The sequence below is a fragment of the Myotis nattereri genome, assembly GCF_964212035.1.
Source record: "Myotis nattereri genome assembly, chromosome: 5".
NCBI classification, from domain to species: Eukaryota; Metazoa; Chordata; class Mammalia; order Chiroptera; family Vespertilionidae; genus Myotis; species Myotis nattereri.
In genome coordinates, this window is record NC_138080.1 from 103708350 (window position 1) to 103727916 (window position 19567).

The 19567-nt window shown below is 48.8% G+C and overlaps 2 protein-coding genes across 3 annotated transcripts in view; one reads left to right on the plus strand and one right to left on the minus strand.

Annotated features, from left to right (window-relative positions):
- Nucleotides 1–1544, minus strand: part of INSYN2B (inhibitory synaptic factor family member 2B) — a 98896-nt gene extending 97352 nt beyond the window's left edge. Inside the window, exon 1 of the mRNA XM_081091713.1 lies at nt 1342–1544. The gene's annotated coding sequence lies outside the window, so the exon portion shown is untranslated. The remainder of the gene's footprint in view (nt 1–1341) is intronic.
- The window catches only part of DOCK2 (dedicator of cytokinesis 2), a 374023-nt gene that overhangs the window by 282516 nt on the left and 71940 nt on the right, over nt 1–19567 (plus strand). For both annotated transcript variants that reach the window (XM_081091711.1, XM_081091712.1), the window contains exons 28-30: nt 3977–4075; nt 6400–6494; nt 18685–18763. In XM_081091711.1, coding sequence (XP_080947837.1) covers nt 3977–4075; nt 6400–6494; nt 18685–18763 — 273 coding nt within the window. The remainder of the gene's footprint in view (nt 1–3976; nt 4076–6399; nt 6495–18684; nt 18764–19567) is intronic.

Sequence of the window (19567 nt, forward strand, 5' to 3'; positions counted from 1 at the left end):
GAATTTGATATGCAGGTCCCCCTGGTATTCCGTTTTGGGAAGCAATTTCCCATCCGGGTGCCTGGCACGCTGCTTGGGTATGGATGAGTGGCTGCCTCATGCCTTGGTAGTAAATCTATGTCCACTACAGCATCTCGGCCAGGGCTGGGAAGAGGCAGTCCTCACCAGCCTGGACTGCAGGGGACCCCTCCACCCCCCTGCTCCCCACGCAGCCCTCAAAGGCTGCTGACAGGGCTGGGGGTGTGGGCGGCTACACTATAAAGTTTGAGCTGTGCCAATGGCAGGAGTATCTGAGTTGCCGAGGCAGATGCAGTCTGACCATCACCCCCACCCCCAATTCCCCTCTCTCTTTCTAAACATTTAAAACATGGTGGATGCAGGGGATCTCAAACTTGTAGGAAGGGAAGGGGGCAGGAAGCGAAAAGGTGGATTTACATGCCCAGGACACTGCTGATCTGGGGGACACGGCAGAGGAGCCTAGTGCAAAACCATCATTCTGTCTGCGTGACAGCGGTTTTCTGGTTTTGATTTTGTTTTTTTGTTTTTTTTAATTTAAATGACTGGAGGAGCCCTTTCAAAATATGAACCTGCGGCTGGCGTCTCCAGCCATTTCACAGATCAGCCAGTCACCCTGGTGGGATGTCTGACAGGTGTGGCTCTAAGGTGGGCTCCACACCGTGGTAGAAACAGGGGCGCTCCCCGTGGGAAGTGAAACGCTGTCATTTCTCACTAACAGCCAAATGCAGGTAACTTGTCCAAACTTCAGTCTCCCGCACTACTGAGAGGCACTCAGCCGGCGTTTCTCCGTGGCCGTTACAACGAAGGAAGGGACACGCTGGCAAAAGTAATGCTGACGGGTGGGCGAGCTGGAACACCCCTAGCCGGTCCTTACACAAAGATAATGGTTTCTTTCATGAACCGGCCACTCTCTCTAGGTGGGGACCCGTCCCCCTCCCCCTCTCGATGTTTTTCTAAAAGGAAGCATGGAAGTTTCTCTAAACAAGGCTTCAGACAATGCAGCCCTTTCAAGGTAATGCCAGTGAACTTGAGCGCGGAGGTTTGTTTTTCGCCTTTTTGCCCCCTTCACATTCAAATCAAGCCTTTGGGAATGACAAGCATTCCCGTGCCTGTGCATTCGGGGCAGCCTGCGGCTCTCACAATGGTGGATTTCCCACCACACACACACACACACACACACACACACACACACACACACACACCGCCCAACCCCAGGGCTCCTTTACGCCAAAGCTTTAAAAGTAAACTATTGTCCAAGAGACGATCGCATTTTCTCTCACGGGATCATCCATCACAGAGAAGAAAGCCTGGCCAGCCTCTTACCTTGAAGCAGTGGTTACCTGCAGGGGAGGTCCTCCCGCGCCTTGCACAGCGAGCCAGGCTCTGGCCAGCAGCGGACTTACTCCACGAGAAGGAATAATAAGTCCTTCATGTTGTAATTTCCACTGTTTAGATGCAAGAAGTGTAGTGGGTCTGCTCACGTAGGAATAAATAAAAAGCCGAACAAACTGCTGGGCTGCTACCATGTGAAAGAAAAGACCTCTAGTGGCCACAGGCTGAATTCTTTGAGGAAGGGAGACAGGAGATTGGAGGGAGTAGGAAATAGTGTGTGTGCTCTTTCCCTCCTCTGTCTCTCTCTCTCTCTCTCTCTCTCTCTCTCTCTCTCTTACACACACGCATACACACTCCACCTCCCAAACTCTAAGATTCCTCCTTTCCTGCATGCAGCCTGTCCAGAGAGATGCACAGTAACAAAGCCCGCGTCCTGGTTTTAGTGGGACCTGGTTAAGTTAGCAGTGATGGTGCTCTGTCTGGTTTGAAAGGGACTGACAATGGCACAAACTCACCCCGTCCCTGGGGGCCGAAGCTGGAGAGAGGCTCACCAAGGCGGCCTGGATGGCCAAGGCGGTCGCCCGGTGCAGAGGCTGGGGTCCCCATCACCAGACACAGCGCCCACGCTGCTGCCCCTGAGAGTCCAGCCTTGCACTGTCTGCAGCTTGCATGCTTTCTGAGCATCCGTGTGTGTGTGTGTGCGTGTGTGTGTGTGTGTGTGTGTGGTCACTAGCAGACCTGGCCTGGTGCTCGGAGGGCCCTGTGGTTGTCTTGAAATTCTGAATAATTTTTAACAAGGACTCTGCATTTTCATATCGTCTGAGCCCCACTAATTGCATAGCTGGCCTTGCTGATGGGGAAAGCAACGCCCCCCAACCCCCCGCTGCCCCCACCAACATCCTAGTTGGAAAGAACCAGAAAGCAAATGAGAGTCCCCATCTTTGGGAGCTACTTTAGGGAATGTGAACTTGAGGGACATTCGATTCCCAAAAGACTTCCTGTGGAGGGACACGGAAGGCGCTTCCTGGGACATCGGAGCTATTCTTCCACCACCAACGACACTGCACATCGGTCATCTGGGAGAACACTTTTACTTCATATTTGTTATATATTTTCAACAAAGGAAAAAGTTGGGGGTCTTTTTGTTTTGGGGTGTGTTTGTGTGATTTGTTGTTGTTTTAACTAAGGCAGAATTTGTGATACCAGACCTGCTTTCCTGGTTCAAGCATGGTACCTCCAGGCCCACCCCTCTGGTGTGTAGCACCCTTAACAGAGGGGCTCCCTGGAGACATCCATGCCTCTCCAAGCTGACCACCTTCCGCAGCCCTGTTCTTGCCCGCGCCTCGTGGGGCTTCTGTGGCTCAGAGAGCAGTCCCACTGGAACCTCGTAGGAGGTAGTCTCCAGTGGCCCACCCCACCCCACCCCACAGTGGGTTTGTAGACAGTACTTCCTTTCCCACGTTTCCAGAGCAGATCTCCCTAAATGCTGCCTACAGACAGGAGACCTAGCAGGATACACACAGTGATACAGACTCATAGGGTCTGGGAGGGAAGAGGCAGGAAAGGGTGAGACATGGACTCCGCTGCCTGAAAGGATATGCCTCCTGCTCCTCGGAGCCCACAGGTCCTTCCAGACCCACCTGGTCTCCAGTCCTTGCATGGGTTCCCCTCTTGTCTGATCCCTCTGTTGCAGGGTTTGCTTTCTGATCGAGGGTCCTGTACACGTCCCCTCATGGATGTTAGTTACTCTTACTTTCCCAACGAGTTCACAAGCTCCTGGGAAACAAGAACCACGTCTTCTCATTTCTTTCATCCTCCATGGCCCTTGACAAGTGCTGGTCCTGATGGCTGCCGGCCTCCCAGAGGCTCGCTCATGGTGGTCCATGGAGAACTGCAGGGCATTCAAGGTGCTATCGGCCATTTGATTCTTCTGTGCACCTCTCGGGGTAGACATAGGTGGATTATTATCCCACTTTACAGGTAAAAAAAAATGGGGCTTAGACATGTGCAATTATTTACAAGAAAATCAAACTGTCTCTAGGATCTTGATATGGGCTAGATCTCCTGATGCCAGCACAGTGCTCTGTCCCCAATGCCCAAGCAGCTGGAGAGGTAAAGATTGGACCTTGTATTCTATCTGGAGCTCCTATTCCAGTCCCATCACATACTAGGTGCTCAGTAAATGCTTTTTGGATGAATGAGCTGATGATTGAGCCATAAAGAGGCATTTCCTCACAGAGAATTTCATATGATGATCTGGTAAGGATGCATTCTTCATCCCTGAGGGGCATATTTTTATAAAAATTATTTTTATTGATTTCAGAGAGGAAGGGAGAGGGAAAGAGATAGAAACATCAATGAGAAAGAATCATTGATCGCCTGCCTCCTGCACACCCCCCACTGGGGACTGAGCCCACAACCTGGGCATGTGCCCTTGACCGGAATCGAACCCGGGACCCTTCAGTCCTCAGGCTGACGCTCAATCCACTGAGCCAAACTGGCTAGGATCCTGGGGGCATTTTTATACTTGCCTGGGATAGTTGGGATATCTGAAGTCAAAGAAATGAACGTGAACCTCACAGTTTCCTCGCCATTATTTCACGACACTTTTCTTTGTTTCTTGCAGAGTCACTTTGTGGCGTGTATGACAGCAATCTTACACCAGATGGGTGACCAGCACTACTCCTTTTACATTGAGACCTTCCACTCCAGCTCCGAGCTCGTGGTAAGTCTATAGGATGCTGGGGGCAGGGCGGGCGGTGTGAGGGAGACATGTCACACTCGGTTCTCAGGAGTTTGGGACAAGAAGGGCTCCACTGTGGACCTTGAGAAAGTGTGTGTCCAAGTTTACAAATGGGACTGCGTGGTTTGCTATTCTCACTCCCCTTCAGGCTGGTACACATCCTCTGGAACATGCCCACATCAGAGATGAGACCTGAATGTCAAGTCATGATTCATCAACAAACATTTGTTAATGAATTTGGGGGCTTACCGGCATGCATGTTTGAATTGCATGGTCCTGGGCTCGAACCCAGGATTTGTCCCAGTTAGCTGTGTGACCACGGGCGGTTAACCTCTCTTCGGCTTTAGTCTCCCTATCTGTAAAGTGGAGATAATATCATTTATGTCACAGGGTTGGAAGCTGGTTCAATGAGAACACAGCAGCTCTGAGATGCTAAGTGCTCAGGAACAGACAGCGAATATGACATTATGACAATAAACGCATGGAGGAAGGTGGCCTCTGAACCGCTCTCTTCTTCTGGCCTCTCTGCACTCACTGGCTCCAGGATGACTTCATCAACAGGGAGCCCAGCCCGGCTGTCCCAGGGCACAGCAGGCCCTTCGCCCTCAGCGTGGTCACCTTTGCCATCGCCTCCCTACGGCCATATTCAGGGGTTCTGCCCTGGGAGCTCACTTTCCACTCTCCTTGGAGAGACCAAAGGCACCAGCATTGGACAAGCCTCAGAGAATGCCCCATAGAAAGGGAATCAGTAGGAAGCCAATTGCTACCCTTTCATTTATCTGGGGGAGAGATTCTCCTTATTGGAGGGGGATGGGCAAGAAATGGAACCTCCTTCTGGATATGAAACAAAAGTAAAGCTTAAAAACATAAGTTTTCCCCTCCCTCAAGTTCTCTGTCTTGGGACATGAAAATAAAAAGACCAGATTCATAATTTTTGACCCCCAAATGGAAGGAAGGATGGGAAGGAAGGTGGGAAAGGGAGTGACTTATTGAACACACACACTTCCTTATATAACCCTCACGACAGCACGACATAGGTGTGACTGCTCACTTTCCCAGGCCTTCTCCATTCCCACAGGGCGGGGGTGTGTCTGTGAGGGTATCCACACCTATTCAGGTGACAGCAGGATGAATAGCAGTGCTCGCCATCATCATTATCATCATTGGGCACTTAGTGAACAGGCTCTGTGCAAAGCGTCTTCTGGTGCTCACGCCATTGTCACGGGGACCCTCTGGGCGAAGGCTGTCCCCACGCTGCCGAGGCCAAATCCGGGGCTTAATGCACTGCGGTAATTTCCCCGAGAAGCAAAGATTGCTGGAAAGGAACCAATCTTATTTCCAGAATTTTGCAATTTACTATGAAGCAGTGGTTTTCGAATGACATTCCTCCCAGCCCCACTACCTCTCCCATACACACACACACACACACACACACACACACACACACATTGCAACCACAGCTCTTCTACTTTTATCTAGTTTATATATCAGGTTCCAGGTAAGATTTTCTCTGAACAAAAAATTCTGCTGTTAAAATCGTATGAAAACCACTGGCGCAAGGAAAGCTCCGGCCGGGTGTCCAGGGTCTGAGATCTTCCCTGAAGCGCACAGGTGAAGGCTGCATGACTTCCTCCCTGCAGATCAGGAGGCCCCCCCGGCAGTGGCCCTGATCCCCGCTCCGTGCATTTGCCTTGCACTTGTGTTCCCCACACATGGAGAGCAAGTCTGGTCAACTGCATAACCCAGTGGGAGGTGCTGCGGTCCACTCAGAACCTCTGCGAAGGAGAGGAAGAGGTCCCTGCCCCACTTCCCCTAATCGCCCGGGCTCGTGTCTGTGACACATGAATTAGCTGTGTTTACAGTGCTGCTAATTCAGTGTTTATTTTAATAATAGTTTGTTTGCTCAATGGCCTGCGATGCTTTCATAGAGTGTAGATCATTTCCTTCTCAGATACATATTTGGGAAGATGATTATAAAATTGCTACAGCAGTGAAGGCACTTATGTCTTTACTCCCAGAGACAGAATTAATGGTGCTTTGTTTTGAGAGCGTTATCACATTTCGTGTTCCTGTTCCACTTGTATTTGTGAAACAGACTCTCGGTAACCGACTTCAAGCTCCCATTTAAAAACCCACTGCTGTGGACTTCATTGGATTTATCTAATGGAAGGTTACGCCCTTTCCCTTTCTGCCCCACCAACGATTCTAAAGAAAAAATATCAACAGCCAGGAAGACCTGGGCACTCTGAGTCTGTCCCTACAAAACAAGATGACAGATGTGATTTTTTTTTTTTTTACTATTTCAGGACTTCTTGATGGAGACATTCATCATGTTCAAGGACCTCATTGGGAAGAACGTGTATCCCTCAGACTGGATGGCCATGAGCATGGTTCAGAACAGGTGAGCCACCCGGCCTCCTCGCGGCCCCAGCACCCGCAGTCACTCTGAAGGACGCTGGCGGAGATAAGGCAGGATACTGTCTCCCTGGTGAAAGGAAGTCAAAGTGTCCCAGCTCTTCTCTTTCTACTTTCAATCCCTGGGAAACTCCTCACCAATCTTGAAGTTGGTGTGTTTCTTAATTTTTTTGTTCCTCATGCCTCTTTATATGCTGACCTGGCTACTCCCCCACCTTCTCCATTTTTCAAATACCAATGATTTAATTTAATTTTTTACTTATTATTGATTTGAGAGAGAAACATTGATGTGCTGTCCCACTTATTTATGCATTCATCAGTGGATTCTTGTATGTGCCCTGTCTAGAGTTCGAGCCTGCAACCCAGGCATATTGAGATGATGCTCTAACCAACTGAGCTACCTGGCCAGGGCTCAAAAGCCAATTAAAATATCATACTTTGTCTGTGACGCCTTCCCTAAATTCTTGGGACAGGAGAGCTTAAGGTCAGCCTTATTAAAATTATATTACTTTAGTTTTTTTTCAAAATAATAAAATACATTATGTGACATGTGGTAAAATAAGTGTAGGGAATATTGGATTAAACAGCTTTGAAGGAATTTCTGTGCTGCAAGACTTCTCAGAGCCTTTAATATGCTAATATGATCCTCTAGTTGAGGATTTAGGATATAGCATTTCACAGTTTTCTTTGCCCATGGAACCATCTGGTATATATATATATATATATATATATATCTGTCTCTGTGTGTATATATAATACCTATTAACATCTCATAAAATACCAATATAGCTCAAGTGTGACTCGGATCCCACATGGCCCAACTCAACATTAGATAAAAGTAATTACACACAATTTCAGTCTTTAATGCTTTCTCTCAAGTAATATTATTTCCACCAAATGAAATTCAAATCATAGCACTCAATACTTTACAATATTCCCTTTCTCTGGTCTTCTGATATTTCTTAGATTTCATGATTTACCCAAGTCTCGCTCAGAACCTTATTCTCAATTCCTACTCACAAACTTCTTTAAAACTGGGTCTTCTTGGCTTCTCTGCCCCGCCCCTGCTCCCCCCCTCCCCGTCCCATTCTCTCTTGATTACCTTTGCTGTCTTATATCTGTTTTAGGTTCTTCCGATGGAAAGCTCTTTTCTCTACACTCACTAGAAGCTTTGTCTCTCTCTGCCGATTATCCTCTTTCTGTATCTCAGAAGCCAAGAATTGACTGCAAGGACAGAAATATCCAGAGAGGGTGGAAGAAGGGGAAACGGAAGAGGCAAAAGCAGAGCTCTCTTTAGTGGGAGGCAAAGAGGGAAGACTATGAACATTTCTATGCATGAATAGTTTTGTCGTTGGATACAGTCTGAGACTTTCTATCTCATGTGAGCCTAAGAGCTGACTCCAGTCCCAGCTGGCCTCTGTCCCTTCCTTTTCTGTCCTCTGAAAAGCTGCCTTCCCTCTACCTGGATGCCTAGGTGCCTAGCCATGTGACTTGATAAACACACCTGCCCACAGTGCTCCTGGGGCCAGCTTTGGGGACTGGAGGAAGGGAGGAGAGGTTAATCAAGGACAAAAGAAGTATCTGTCGGTGTATCCCAGCTTATGGTAGGAGAGGAAAATCAGCCCAGCAACAAAATGTCAGAATCCTCAGTCTGGGCTAACCTTGTCCTGATTCTCCTGTTTGTATCACGTAGGTGGGAGGCTGGCTTTGCAATGACTAAAATATTGGTGGAAATTAGGTCCAGGCCACATCATGAATCAGAGGCAGGTCCCTTCCTGGCCCTATGTCAGGGCCAGCTTTCTGGGCATGCAGACTATACAGTTGCACAGGCCTCTCTACCCTAAAGGGTCCCCTGCCATGCCTGGTTTAATGCCCTGCTGTCACCACACTGAAAGTCTGAATAATTTTTCAACACAGAGACTCGCTTTAACCGTGAACTGAGCTCAGCAAAATATGTAGCTCGTCTGCCTTATGCCAACGTGCAGTCATCTTATGTTTTGGTGGCAGCCAGCTCCTAAACTGTGTGTGAATCCCTTTGCTGTCTGCCAGCTGGTCAGTAATGTCTTGGGGTTTTGCCAAATTGCATGAAGCACCTGGGTGAGTCATCTATGACTCATCCTACACTTCAGATACTTTCCACTATTCACCGTTATCTACTGTTTCATCCATCTATGACTTTGCATAAACTATGACTCTCCTCCCTTCTGGACCAAACTCAGCATGAAAGCACCCTTCAAATTCTTGACCATGTCATTTCTCCTTTGTGTACCCTTTTAGGACTCCCTTGTGATAAGACAATGTGTTCCCTCTCTGTATTTCCATACCTACCCCTATTAGAGACCTTCCCCCCACTGTACTGTGATTCCCACTTCATATGCATGTGAAAAATGCTATTCATGTGACCCACCTTTGGAACTGGGTGGGGGCGGGTGGAGGGAGGCTATAGTTAGTTCTACCCAAAGCACAAAGACCAAGAGCAAAGGGGGAGGTAGGGGAAATTGTCCTCCAAGGAAAATCTGGGCGTTGTTATGAGAAGGAGGAATGGAGGATGGACAGGCGAAGCAATGCAGAGACATTCCCTGCTGGGCAGGCCACCCCCCGCTTCTGAGTTGTCTTCTCTCATCCTGGAGGAAACTGGGGGAAGAGCTTTGGAGAAATGTTCCCTCCGGAAATCCCAGCTCACTGTGGGCTCTAGTCTTTTGGGGGGACAGGCCTCCAGAGCTATATAGTAATCCTTGCTTCTTGATGCCTATAAAATTAGAATTAATCTTCTAAGGGATCTGTGAAAGTGGGATTGTCTCCAAAATATAAATATTTGTGTTTCTTAAGGATCAGCTAAGTATTTATATTTCAGAAACACAGCCTGAGTGTCCAAGGTCTTAGCTCTGCCACCTTCTCTTTCTTGGGAAGTCACTTAATCTCTTGGAATCTCTTTGGTACCGTGCTGGAACCTCGGAGGAACCCACCAAAGGGAAGCGCTGGCATCTCCAGGTGCAGAAGCAAAGGCAGCCTTGGGCTAGAGAAGCGTGTGCCTAACGTCAACCAGAAAAGATGCTATTGTCCTTGCAGGCTCATAGGTTAGTTAGTAGCATTCCTGCATCTTCGGGCCACAGTGATCCCCTACAGTAATGGGACACTGGACATATTATCACTGGTTTTGCTTTTTGTGTCAAATGTTCTAATAGCGAACAGGTATTGAGCACCTAGATCCACCACTGGCATGAATACATTACATGTATTAGCTTATTTCATCTTCACAGCAACTTTGTGTTGTAGAACTGTTATCCACACTTTACCTCTGAGGAAACTGAGGCATGGAAGAGATGAGTGAGTGACTCAGTGTTACACTGCTAATAAGAAACAGAGAAGCCACGCAAAAGGAGCCCATGCTCTTCATCTCTCCTGCTGTATCCTGTAAAATAGTGAGGCTGGGATCATCGCGTGCACTGCACACTCGCGCCAGCTGTATACTAGTATTTATTGGCCCAGATAGCTGAAAGAGGCCCAGAAAGGTGAACTGCCCAAGGTCATGCAACTAGTTAGTGAAAAAGTTCAATGTAAACTGAACAAACAAACAAAAATCATGCACCAGATCACTATTCCCCAGGGCACCATTTTCAAAAATAATGGCAGCCAAAGCTCCATTCATTCATGCAGCCAAGGCAAACTTCATGTGTCGGTCAGTCTGTACATTGCAATTTCCTCCCTCCCTTCCTGCCTTTCATGTGTATTTGTTATAAGGTACCTGTTTTTATAACTTCTCTATTACCACTTATGATCTATATATGCATCAGTCATACAGAATGTATCTGCTTGTTGGGGAATGGCGGGGAATGGCACTTTTCAGATCTGAGATCCCATGGCTGTGCGCTGTTTGTGTATGCAGACATAGTCACATGTCTACTGCGAGAACGGCCGCCTGTTAGAGCATTTTTCATTTTGGTAAGAGGCAGCATTCAGAAAGATCTGATTTATGGGACATGTTTAATTTTTAAACGACTGAATTCTTTATAATATTGTCAATTAAAAAAATTCTGCCTAGGAACCTCCTTTCTCCTCTTCCGTCGGCACCTCAGTTGGGAAGTCTAGCATTTTGAGGAGGCTTGAGGATTTATACACATCCCTAGAGTTGCTCTAAAGGGAATCATCCACACATAGTCATCGAATGTCCTGACATCCAGGGGTCTAGGGAGGGGAGAGACCCATTTATACTTTGGTCCCAGGAGGGAGGGACTTGCAGAGTAGTTGGTGAGACAGTGATATGCCCCGAGAACAGTGACCAAGTGCTGCAGTCACTGTAAGCACCCAGAGCACAGAGAACAACCAGAGAAGATAGGATAGGATTGTAGACTGACAGGGTTCAAGGCCTGACTCCACCATTTAATAGTTATGTGATCTTGGGAAGAATTACTTAATCATGATGACTCAGCTTTTCTCACTCTTAAATGGGGCTAATAATAGTACCCATCACAGAGGACTTTTATGGGGACCAAAATGAAAGGAAATAATACATATAAAGTATTCAGTACAGTGTTTGACACATAGCAAGCATCTCATAAGTGTTAGCTGTTATTTTTACTTTTCACATTCCTGTGGTCTGAGGATACCGAAAATATTTCTTTCTTTTTTTTTTTAATATTTTTTATTGATTAAGATATTACATATGTGTACCCTCTACCCCCCCTCCCCCCGCTCATCCCCTCACCTCCCCGTTGTCCGTGTCCATTGGTTAGGCCTATATGCTTGCATATAAGTCCTTTGGTTGATCTTTCCCCCTTGCCCCCACCCTCCCCTACCTTCCCTCCAAGGCCCGACAGTCCAATCAAAGCCTCTCCGTCTCTGGATCAGTCCTTGTTCATCAGTTTATGTTGTTCATTATATTCCACAAATAAGTGAGATCTTGTGGTATTTATCCGCTCTCCAGTTCCATCGATGCTGTGGCAAATGGTAAGAGTTCCTTTTTCTTCTTCCTCTTCTTAAAGAATACCTTTCAGCATTTCATATAATGCTGGTTTGGTGGTGATGAACTCCTTTAGCTTTTTCTTATCCGTGAAGCTCTTTATCTGACCTTCCATTCTGAATGATAGCTTTGCTGGATAAAGTAATCTTGGTTGCAGGTTCTTGCTATTCATCTCTTTGAATATTTCTTGCCACTCTCTTCTGGCCTGCATGGTTTCTGTTGAGAAATCAGCTGACAGTCGGATGGGTACTCCCTTGTAGGTAACTGACTGTCTTTCTCTTGCTGCTTTTAAGATTCTCTCTTTATCTTTTGCTCTTGGCATTTTAATTATGATGTGTCTTGGTGTGGTCCTCTTTGGATTCCTTTTGTTTGGGGTTCTCTGCGCTTCCTGGACTTGTAAGTCCGTTTCTTTCACCAGGTGGGGGAAGTTTTCTGTCATTATTTCTTCGAAAAGGTTTTCAATATCTTGCCCTCTCTCTCCTTCTGGTACCCCTATAATTCTGATGTTGGTACGCTTGAAGTTGTCCCAGAGGTTCCTTACACTATCTTCGTATTTTTTGAATCTCTTTTCTTTTTTCTTTTTCAGTTGGGTATTTTTTGTTTCTTTGCATTTCAAATCTTTGACTTGATTCTTGGGATCCTCTTGTCTGCTGTTGGATCTCTGTAAATTATTCTTTATTTCAGTCAGTGTATGCTTAATTTCTAGTTGGTCCTTTTTCATGACCTCCATGGTCTCACTATACTCCTTGAGGGATTCATTAAATTTATCGGCGGTTTCCATAAAATTCTTGACAAACCTTATAAACGTGGCCTTGAACTCTATATCCAGTCATTTGCTTTCCTCCGTTTCTGCCAATTGTGACCTGTTTCTTTGTCTCCGCATTTTGGCTGCTTCCCTGTGTTGATAGAGTGGCCCTGCGCGCCAGGTGTCCTGTAGGGCCCAGTGGCTCAGCCTCCCCAGTTACCCGGGGTGGACACTCTTGGTGCACTCTTGGTGCCTTGGTTGTTGTAGGATCACTGGGAGGAATTGACCTCCAGGCCAATTGGCTGTGGGAAGCAGCTGTGTCTGAAGTGGGAGAATGGTCCCCCTCTGACCACTGGGTACAGTGGCTCCTGGATCCAAGGAGGTGCTAATTCAGCCCCTGCCTGAGGCCTCACAGCCGGGCCACGAAGAGGCTCAGCTGTGAAGCAATGCAAGCCGCTGCGGGGCCTTGGGCCTTCTCTTGGAAGTTCCGGGTCTGCTTGGCTGGGCTATAGTTAGGTACATTCACATGCAAAAGCCTCTGCCGCAGCCTGGGTGGGGCGGAGTCTCAGGGAGTCAAAGGGGCGTAGAAAGACGCTATGGCTGATTCTCCGCGCCCGGAGTCGCGCGTCTCAGTGTCCCGGTAACGGCTGCAAGCACCTCTGAGGGAAATCCGCCCTCAAGTTCGCCCGCTGCCGCCTGACAGAGTCGCCTCTCCCCGTATGAGACCTGGGTCCCCAGAGACTTCCAGGAACCGGAGTTCAGAGCAGTCGGGAGCTTGTGATTCAAAAAGACAGCCGCGTCCTCAGGTGCCACCCCCTTTCCGCGCGTGCGAGCCGCCCCCGTACCTCTGCACTCAGCCTCCGCAGCTCCTCTGGCTCTCAGCGTGCTTTTCTTGTCTTCTAGTTGTAGAAATTACACTCAGCCAGCCTTCCTGTTGTTCTGGACGATGTTTGCTCCGTCCTTTGGGATAATTTTCAATTGTTGTGGGAAGGCAACTATTTCCCGGTGTTTATCTATGCCGCCATCTTGGTTTCTCCCCGAAAATATTTCACAGAAGAGGCACATCTGGGTGGGTCTTGTCTACCTTTATCAGTGACGTATTTCAAGGTCTCACATCATCTCAAGCACATAATGGGCCCGTAGTAGGGCCCCGGGAGTTGGCTGTAGGCAGTTAAGTAGGGCACTGCCCAGCAGTCCTGTGCAGGCTCCATCAGTCGGCTGATAAGTCACAGGTGCCCACTTCCCTTCTCCTACACACATTAGTTTATGTGCCCCCTCCTTTTATAGGCCCGACCCCTCTCAATCCATGGTCACCAGAAGGAGGTCTCCGTGGTTCATTAGCCAGCACAGTCTACCTGACCCGACATGCGCTGGCCACAGCACACCAGGTTCCGGAGCCTGCTGTGTCCCTCACTGGAATCCTAAATTACAGAGTGTCCGGGCACTTGGGGGGAGCGTGCCCTGGCACTGAGTGTTTGTAGCCTCCGGTCCTCCTGCCTCAGAGCGGCAAGGTGCCGGGTCGTTAAGGACAACGACCCCTGGCTTGTCTCGGGGACTCCCATATGCCAAGGTAGTAGCCATCGGCTTCATAGACTGCCTCTCCGTTCATCTTCACACCCGCTCATCCTCCTCAGAGGCAGGTGAGGTTCCAGAGGTCAGGCAGCCAGCTCTAGGCCAGAGCATCTGAGTGCACCTTCCCTCCCTCCGTCCAGGCTGAAGACCGGGCCTGGGACACTCAGGAGCAGACACTGGGACTCCTGGTGGCCTCCAGTCACAAGGATCTGTGCTGCCTGGGAGAGGGAGGAGGAGGAGGAGGAGGAGGAGGAGGAGGAGGAGGAGGAGGAGGAGGAGGAAGAGGAGGCCCAGCGCTGCAGTGAGGTTTCCTGGCAAGCGCTTTCCAGGGCACCAACCTTGGGGCTGGCCCCTCTTTCCGCCAGTTCTTCCTGCTCCAGCAGCTGACTTCCCTTGCACGTGGCTTCTGCTTCCTCACAGAATCATCTGCTCTTGGCTCCCACTCAGGGCCCAAGTTCCCTGCACTCTCCCCGATTGTCCTGCTTTTGGGCTGTCTAAAAAGGTCAGATTTACTGCTCTCCTGGCCTGGGTACCCACACTGGGTACCCAAAGATCACTCACAGGCTGCTGGCCATACAGGGAAACTGCCTGAGTCGCATTGGCCCTGTGCCCACCGAGCTCGGGCAGGCAGAGCAGCAGGCTGCCCGGGGCACAGCGTGCAGGGCCCTGTGCATGGCGGCGTGAGGAGCACGCCCAGTGCCAGAGACCATGCAGGCTGCCTCCCGGGATCCAGGACATCTTCCAGGTTCATTGCACAGGCTTTGGAGAAAGAGAAACCCGAGACTGGAACTGCACTCTGCTGCGTCTTGGCTGTGTGAATGTAGGGAGATTACTGGATCTTTCTGATGCTCCGTTTCCTCTTCTGTTAAGTGGCTGCAACAATAGCATCTACCTCCGTCTGTAGAACTAAATGAAATATTGTCTGCAGAGCACCTGGCACAGGGTCTGTGAAGGGTGGCGATGGGACTCCCATCACTGCTGTTATTAACGAAGGGAGCGCACAACGTGGGTTGAACAGAATCACAGAGATTTCCTTGCGGACAGAGGGCCTGGTGTTAAATAGTGAGGTGCCAGAGGCAGTATGCCTTCGTTTAAACCCTGATTCCATGGTGTACCGATTGGCTTATTGGGAAAGTTACCTAAACTCCCATCTCTACAGCGAAAACAGTGCCCAGCTCAGGAAGTCACTTGAGAATTAAAAAAGAAAGAAAGAAGCCATGCGAAGAACTGAGCACAGAGCACGCCCTTGGCAGCTGTGGCTCAGATCGTTATTGATCTCTTAGAGCTGCTACACATCACAGCCGAGATGCGGGAGGGGCTGGGCTGAGAACTGATTCTGAACTTGGCTTTCAACAAATCAAGTTCACTGTTGAAAGTCACAGAAAGAGTTGAATGTGTTTTCATTCTAAACCACTTCACTATATTAGTGCTGAGGCTTTAAGTAAAATTATAAGAGGAGGAGGAGGAGGAGGAGGAGGAGGAGGAGGAGGAGGAGGAGGAGGAGGAGGAAAAAGATGAAGAAGAAGAAGAGGAAAAAAGGAGGAGGAGGAGGAAGATGAAGAACAAGAGGAAGAAGGAGGAGGAGACAAAAAGAACGACTTTTCTAAACCCAAACATGGGAAACCAAAGTTAGGTGATACTCTGATTTCCATAGAGCGGCTGCAGAAGAATCCTGAGAGAGAAAACTTTGTTTGCTGTCCCCCAGGCCCTATCTGCCACCAGTCCCCACCATCAGCACAGGCCTTTGAGAGCTGGGGACAGGTTTAGGACAGCAACCAAACGAATGACTGTCACCAAAACTACTGATAGCTGTGTTGCTGCCGAGGACGAGTCAAACTCCTCATGTCGGTGTCGTATTAGAGAGTCTGAAAGGTTTCTACATAATATGACAGCCACTCAATGCAGTTCCCTCTGGGGAATCAGATTCTAATCTATAAGGAGAAAATATAGATATTTCTTGGAAGGCATATTAGGAAATGACAGAAGAGCCGAACCAAGGAAATGTCACATGTTGGCAGCCTGACAGGATGGCGGACTTTGTGGGACTGTTGTCTCCTGTCGTTGCATGGTCCTGCCTGCTCCTTGTCCTCTGCCTGTTTGTTTTGCTGTCAGTCCCTGCCTGCGGGAGAAGAAGGCAGCGACCGAAGGGTCCTGAAGTGGCCACAGCTTCCCCAGGCGCCATGTAGCAGCTCTATGCCCAGCACTCACCACACAGCGGCCTGTGGACGAGGTTACAGTACTGCTGTTTCACAAGCAAGGAAACTGAGCCATCACAGGTGTCACGAACATGTCCCAAACCCACACAGAGGGGAAGTGGCCAAGCCAGAAATTATATCCAGTCATGTGTGTCCGTACAAATCTTGTGATCCCGATGCATTGCCTTCTTTGTTCAGCAAACATTTGAGTGTTCACTAGCTGAGGGTTCCTCACGAGCAACAAGTGATCCAGCAGTTGCTGCAGGTGCCCTCCCCACACTCTTGGTCCAAAACACCTGCCCTGTTGGTAGACATTTCCTGTCCATCCTGAGAGCTCCCTACTTCTTTCATCCTCTGGGCTTCCTCTGGCTGCAGGAGAGTGTTCAGCACCCTGCAGGGAGGCCAGAAGTGCTAGGGACTTAACATCCATAAGGGCAACTTTCAATCTGTGAGGGGCTGGCATGAATGGACACATGGCCCCGCCCCCTCACCCCTGGGAGGGGACACATCTATGTGCAGGTGGGTTCTGCACAGTCTCCCCCAGGTTCCTACGCAGCATGGAGTTTCAATCATTATGCAAAGCAGTAACCTTCAAATAAACACTTCCTCCCCTCGCTTCCCACTGTGTCTCAGGGAGACCAAATAGGCGTTTTCCCTGGATCAGCCGCCCCTCAGAGAAATTGTTGGTTGTCCACTGTCAATCAAGAATTACAGGCAATAGTGCAGGTGAGATCTGGCCGCTGGCCACTAAGATTTTACAAGCACGTCCACACACAGTGGAGACTTGGCCAGAGCCGGGCAGGTAGCAGTTGGGAGATGGCCGCACAGGTCCAGCAGAGAAATGACGGTGGCGTGGTCAGGTCAGTCACAGCGGGGTCCTGAGCAGTAGTCAAATTCGGGACAAATTTTGAAAATAATGTTAAGAAATTTTGCTGGCAGGCCAAGTGTAGGACCTGACAGAAAGAGAACAGTTAAGGGTGCCCCGCCTTGAGCAATCAGAAGAACGGGCTTGTCCTTAGCTGTGATGGAAGACTACAGAAAGAGCGCATGTAATGAGAGTCGGTTTTTGACATGTGTGTTTGAGATGCCTGTTAGTCATCCAAGTGACAGCAGAGAGCAGAGACCTGGGGTGCAAGCTGGAGCCAGGTAGAGGCCAGGGGTGACGGTATAGACGTTTGCGAGTCAAAGGCATGTAGATTGGTGCGTAGATGAGCTCATGGAGGGAGCCTCTGATTTCAAAGAAAGTACGGCGGAGAAGGCCCATTACTGAGCCACACAAATAACCACCCAGACCCCAGACCGTGATGAATACTGGGAAAGGAAGTGGCAGTGAGTGTCCTTCGGGGACACAGGATGCAGCAGACCCTGCTCCATGGAGATTAGACGGGGAGGGTATTCTATACAGAGGTGGAGCATGGCTGGGAACTCAGAAAACAAGCAGAAGCACAAGGGAATGGTGAGAAATGCATCTAGAAGAAAGGAAGGCTGGGGTCCAATCCTGGAGGGCACTGACTTTGAGAGAAAGAGCTGGGATTTATCCTGTGGGCAGCGGGGGCCATGGGGTGGGGCATTGGCGTGATTGGAGCTGACTGGTAGGAGCTGTTGAGGTGGAAGGGGCAAGAGGCAGGAGGCTGCAGGACCAGTTAGTGGGGCTAGGTAGGAGAGGAAAAGAAGAAACACAATTTGTCCTAGCCGGTTTGGCTCAGTGGATAGAGTGTCAGCCTGCGGACTGAAGGGTCCCGGGTTCAATTCAGATCAAGGGCACATGCCTGGGTTGTGGGCTCCATCCCCAGTGGTGGGCATGCAGGAGGCGGCCAGTCAATGATTCTCATCATTGATGTTTCCATCTCTTTCTCTCCCTCTCCCTTCCTCTCTGAAATCAATAAAAATATATTTTTTTTTTAAAAAAAAAAATATTTAAAAGAAGAAACACAATTTGACAACAGGCATCAAAACGTTAAGTGTGCATAGCCTTTGGCCAGTATTTCCACTCTGAGGAGAAGACTGGAGGAGAGGTGTGGAAATGGGAGGTGAAAGTGTGCAGATGAGGGTCATTGACACACTGCTTGGAACAGAAGAGGCTGTGAAAGCACATGAAGGTCCCACAGCAAATGACTGATTCAATAAAGGGCGCCACAGCCACACCATGGAATGCTTTTCAGTGATTAAAAGGGATGATATATATCTGAGTTCACTGGCATGAAAGGAACACACAATGTATTGCTGAGTGAAAAAGACAGGCTGTGAAACAGCATTTATCGTTTAACCCCATTCATCAAAACGGTATCTGTAAAATATCAGTTGTGCATAGAGTCTGGGGAGACCTCTGAGATTGCATTCATCAAAACACCAGCGATGGTTTACTTTAGATGATAGATAGGATTCGGTGGTGTGTTTCTGTTTGTTTAGGGAGGGGGCCGTTTCTCTCCTTATCTTTCTGGATGGCATGAATTTTCTGCCCTAGGCATGTAGTAGTTTAAACAAAAGGCAATACTAGTACAAATTTACTAACGGAAGTCAAACAGATGGTCTTTGAGTTCTTGCAAGGCAAACATGGCCCCCAGCCTACAGTGTGAGCAGGTAGTGAGTGGGTCGGCTGACCTCTCCCTTGGGTCAGGACGCTCTCTGAGGGATCTTTGGGGGAGGGGAGGGTTGCCTGAGATAGAGGGTTCAGATGGCCTGATGACCTTCTCTCCTCCTCCAGGGTCTTCCTGAGAGCCATCAACAAGTTTGCAGAAATCATGAACCAGAAGTTCCTGGAACACACGAACTTTGAGTTCCAGGTGAGTAGTTGGCACCTGAGTGGGCTTCTTGGGCTGGTTGCTTCATCAGACACATCCCAGTACACACATGGGTATGCCATGTCTCTGGGGCTGCCTCAGAGGGGTGTGGCAGGAAGGGAAGTGCTCAGGGTTTGGAATCAGGCCGCTGATTAAATAGTCAATAGCTGAGCAGCTTATGTAAATGTGACTGCATAATGGATCTTATGGTAAGGAGACTTGTGCTGCTTCATTTGTCAGAGTGGGCACCACCTTCTAAAGATGGATCATGTTTTCTTACTTTTCTATTCACTCATAGACACTGAAATATAAAGCTCTCAGTACATCTATGTGACTCCCGATTCCTCCAGAAGTCACTTGTGCTCAGACAGGACCTGGGGCCTCCATGAGACACAGCCCCTTAGAGCATGTCCCTGGGGCTAGCACAGTGACATCTCCTCAAAACACAGGCAAGAAGAGCCAACTCTTCAAAGCCTGTGGAAAAGTCCATGTTGCTACCTCTAGCTGGAGATGCAAGAGATGCCCAGAGAAGTGGGGGTTTCATACCTGGATCGTTTGAGATTGTGAGCTGTGTGACTTTAGGAAATGACTTGACCTCTCTGTGTCTTAGTTGCCTCCGCATCAAATTATGATGCTAATCGTAGCTACCTCATTGGTGTGTGGAGAGGATTACATGAATTAAGTCACTGAAAGTTCTTAAAACAGTGCCAGGAGCATGATAGCTATTATAGTTGCTCATTATAATTATGCTCATTGGTATCACTTTGATGGTGATGGTGATGATGGTTCTGAATGTGTCGGGTCTGG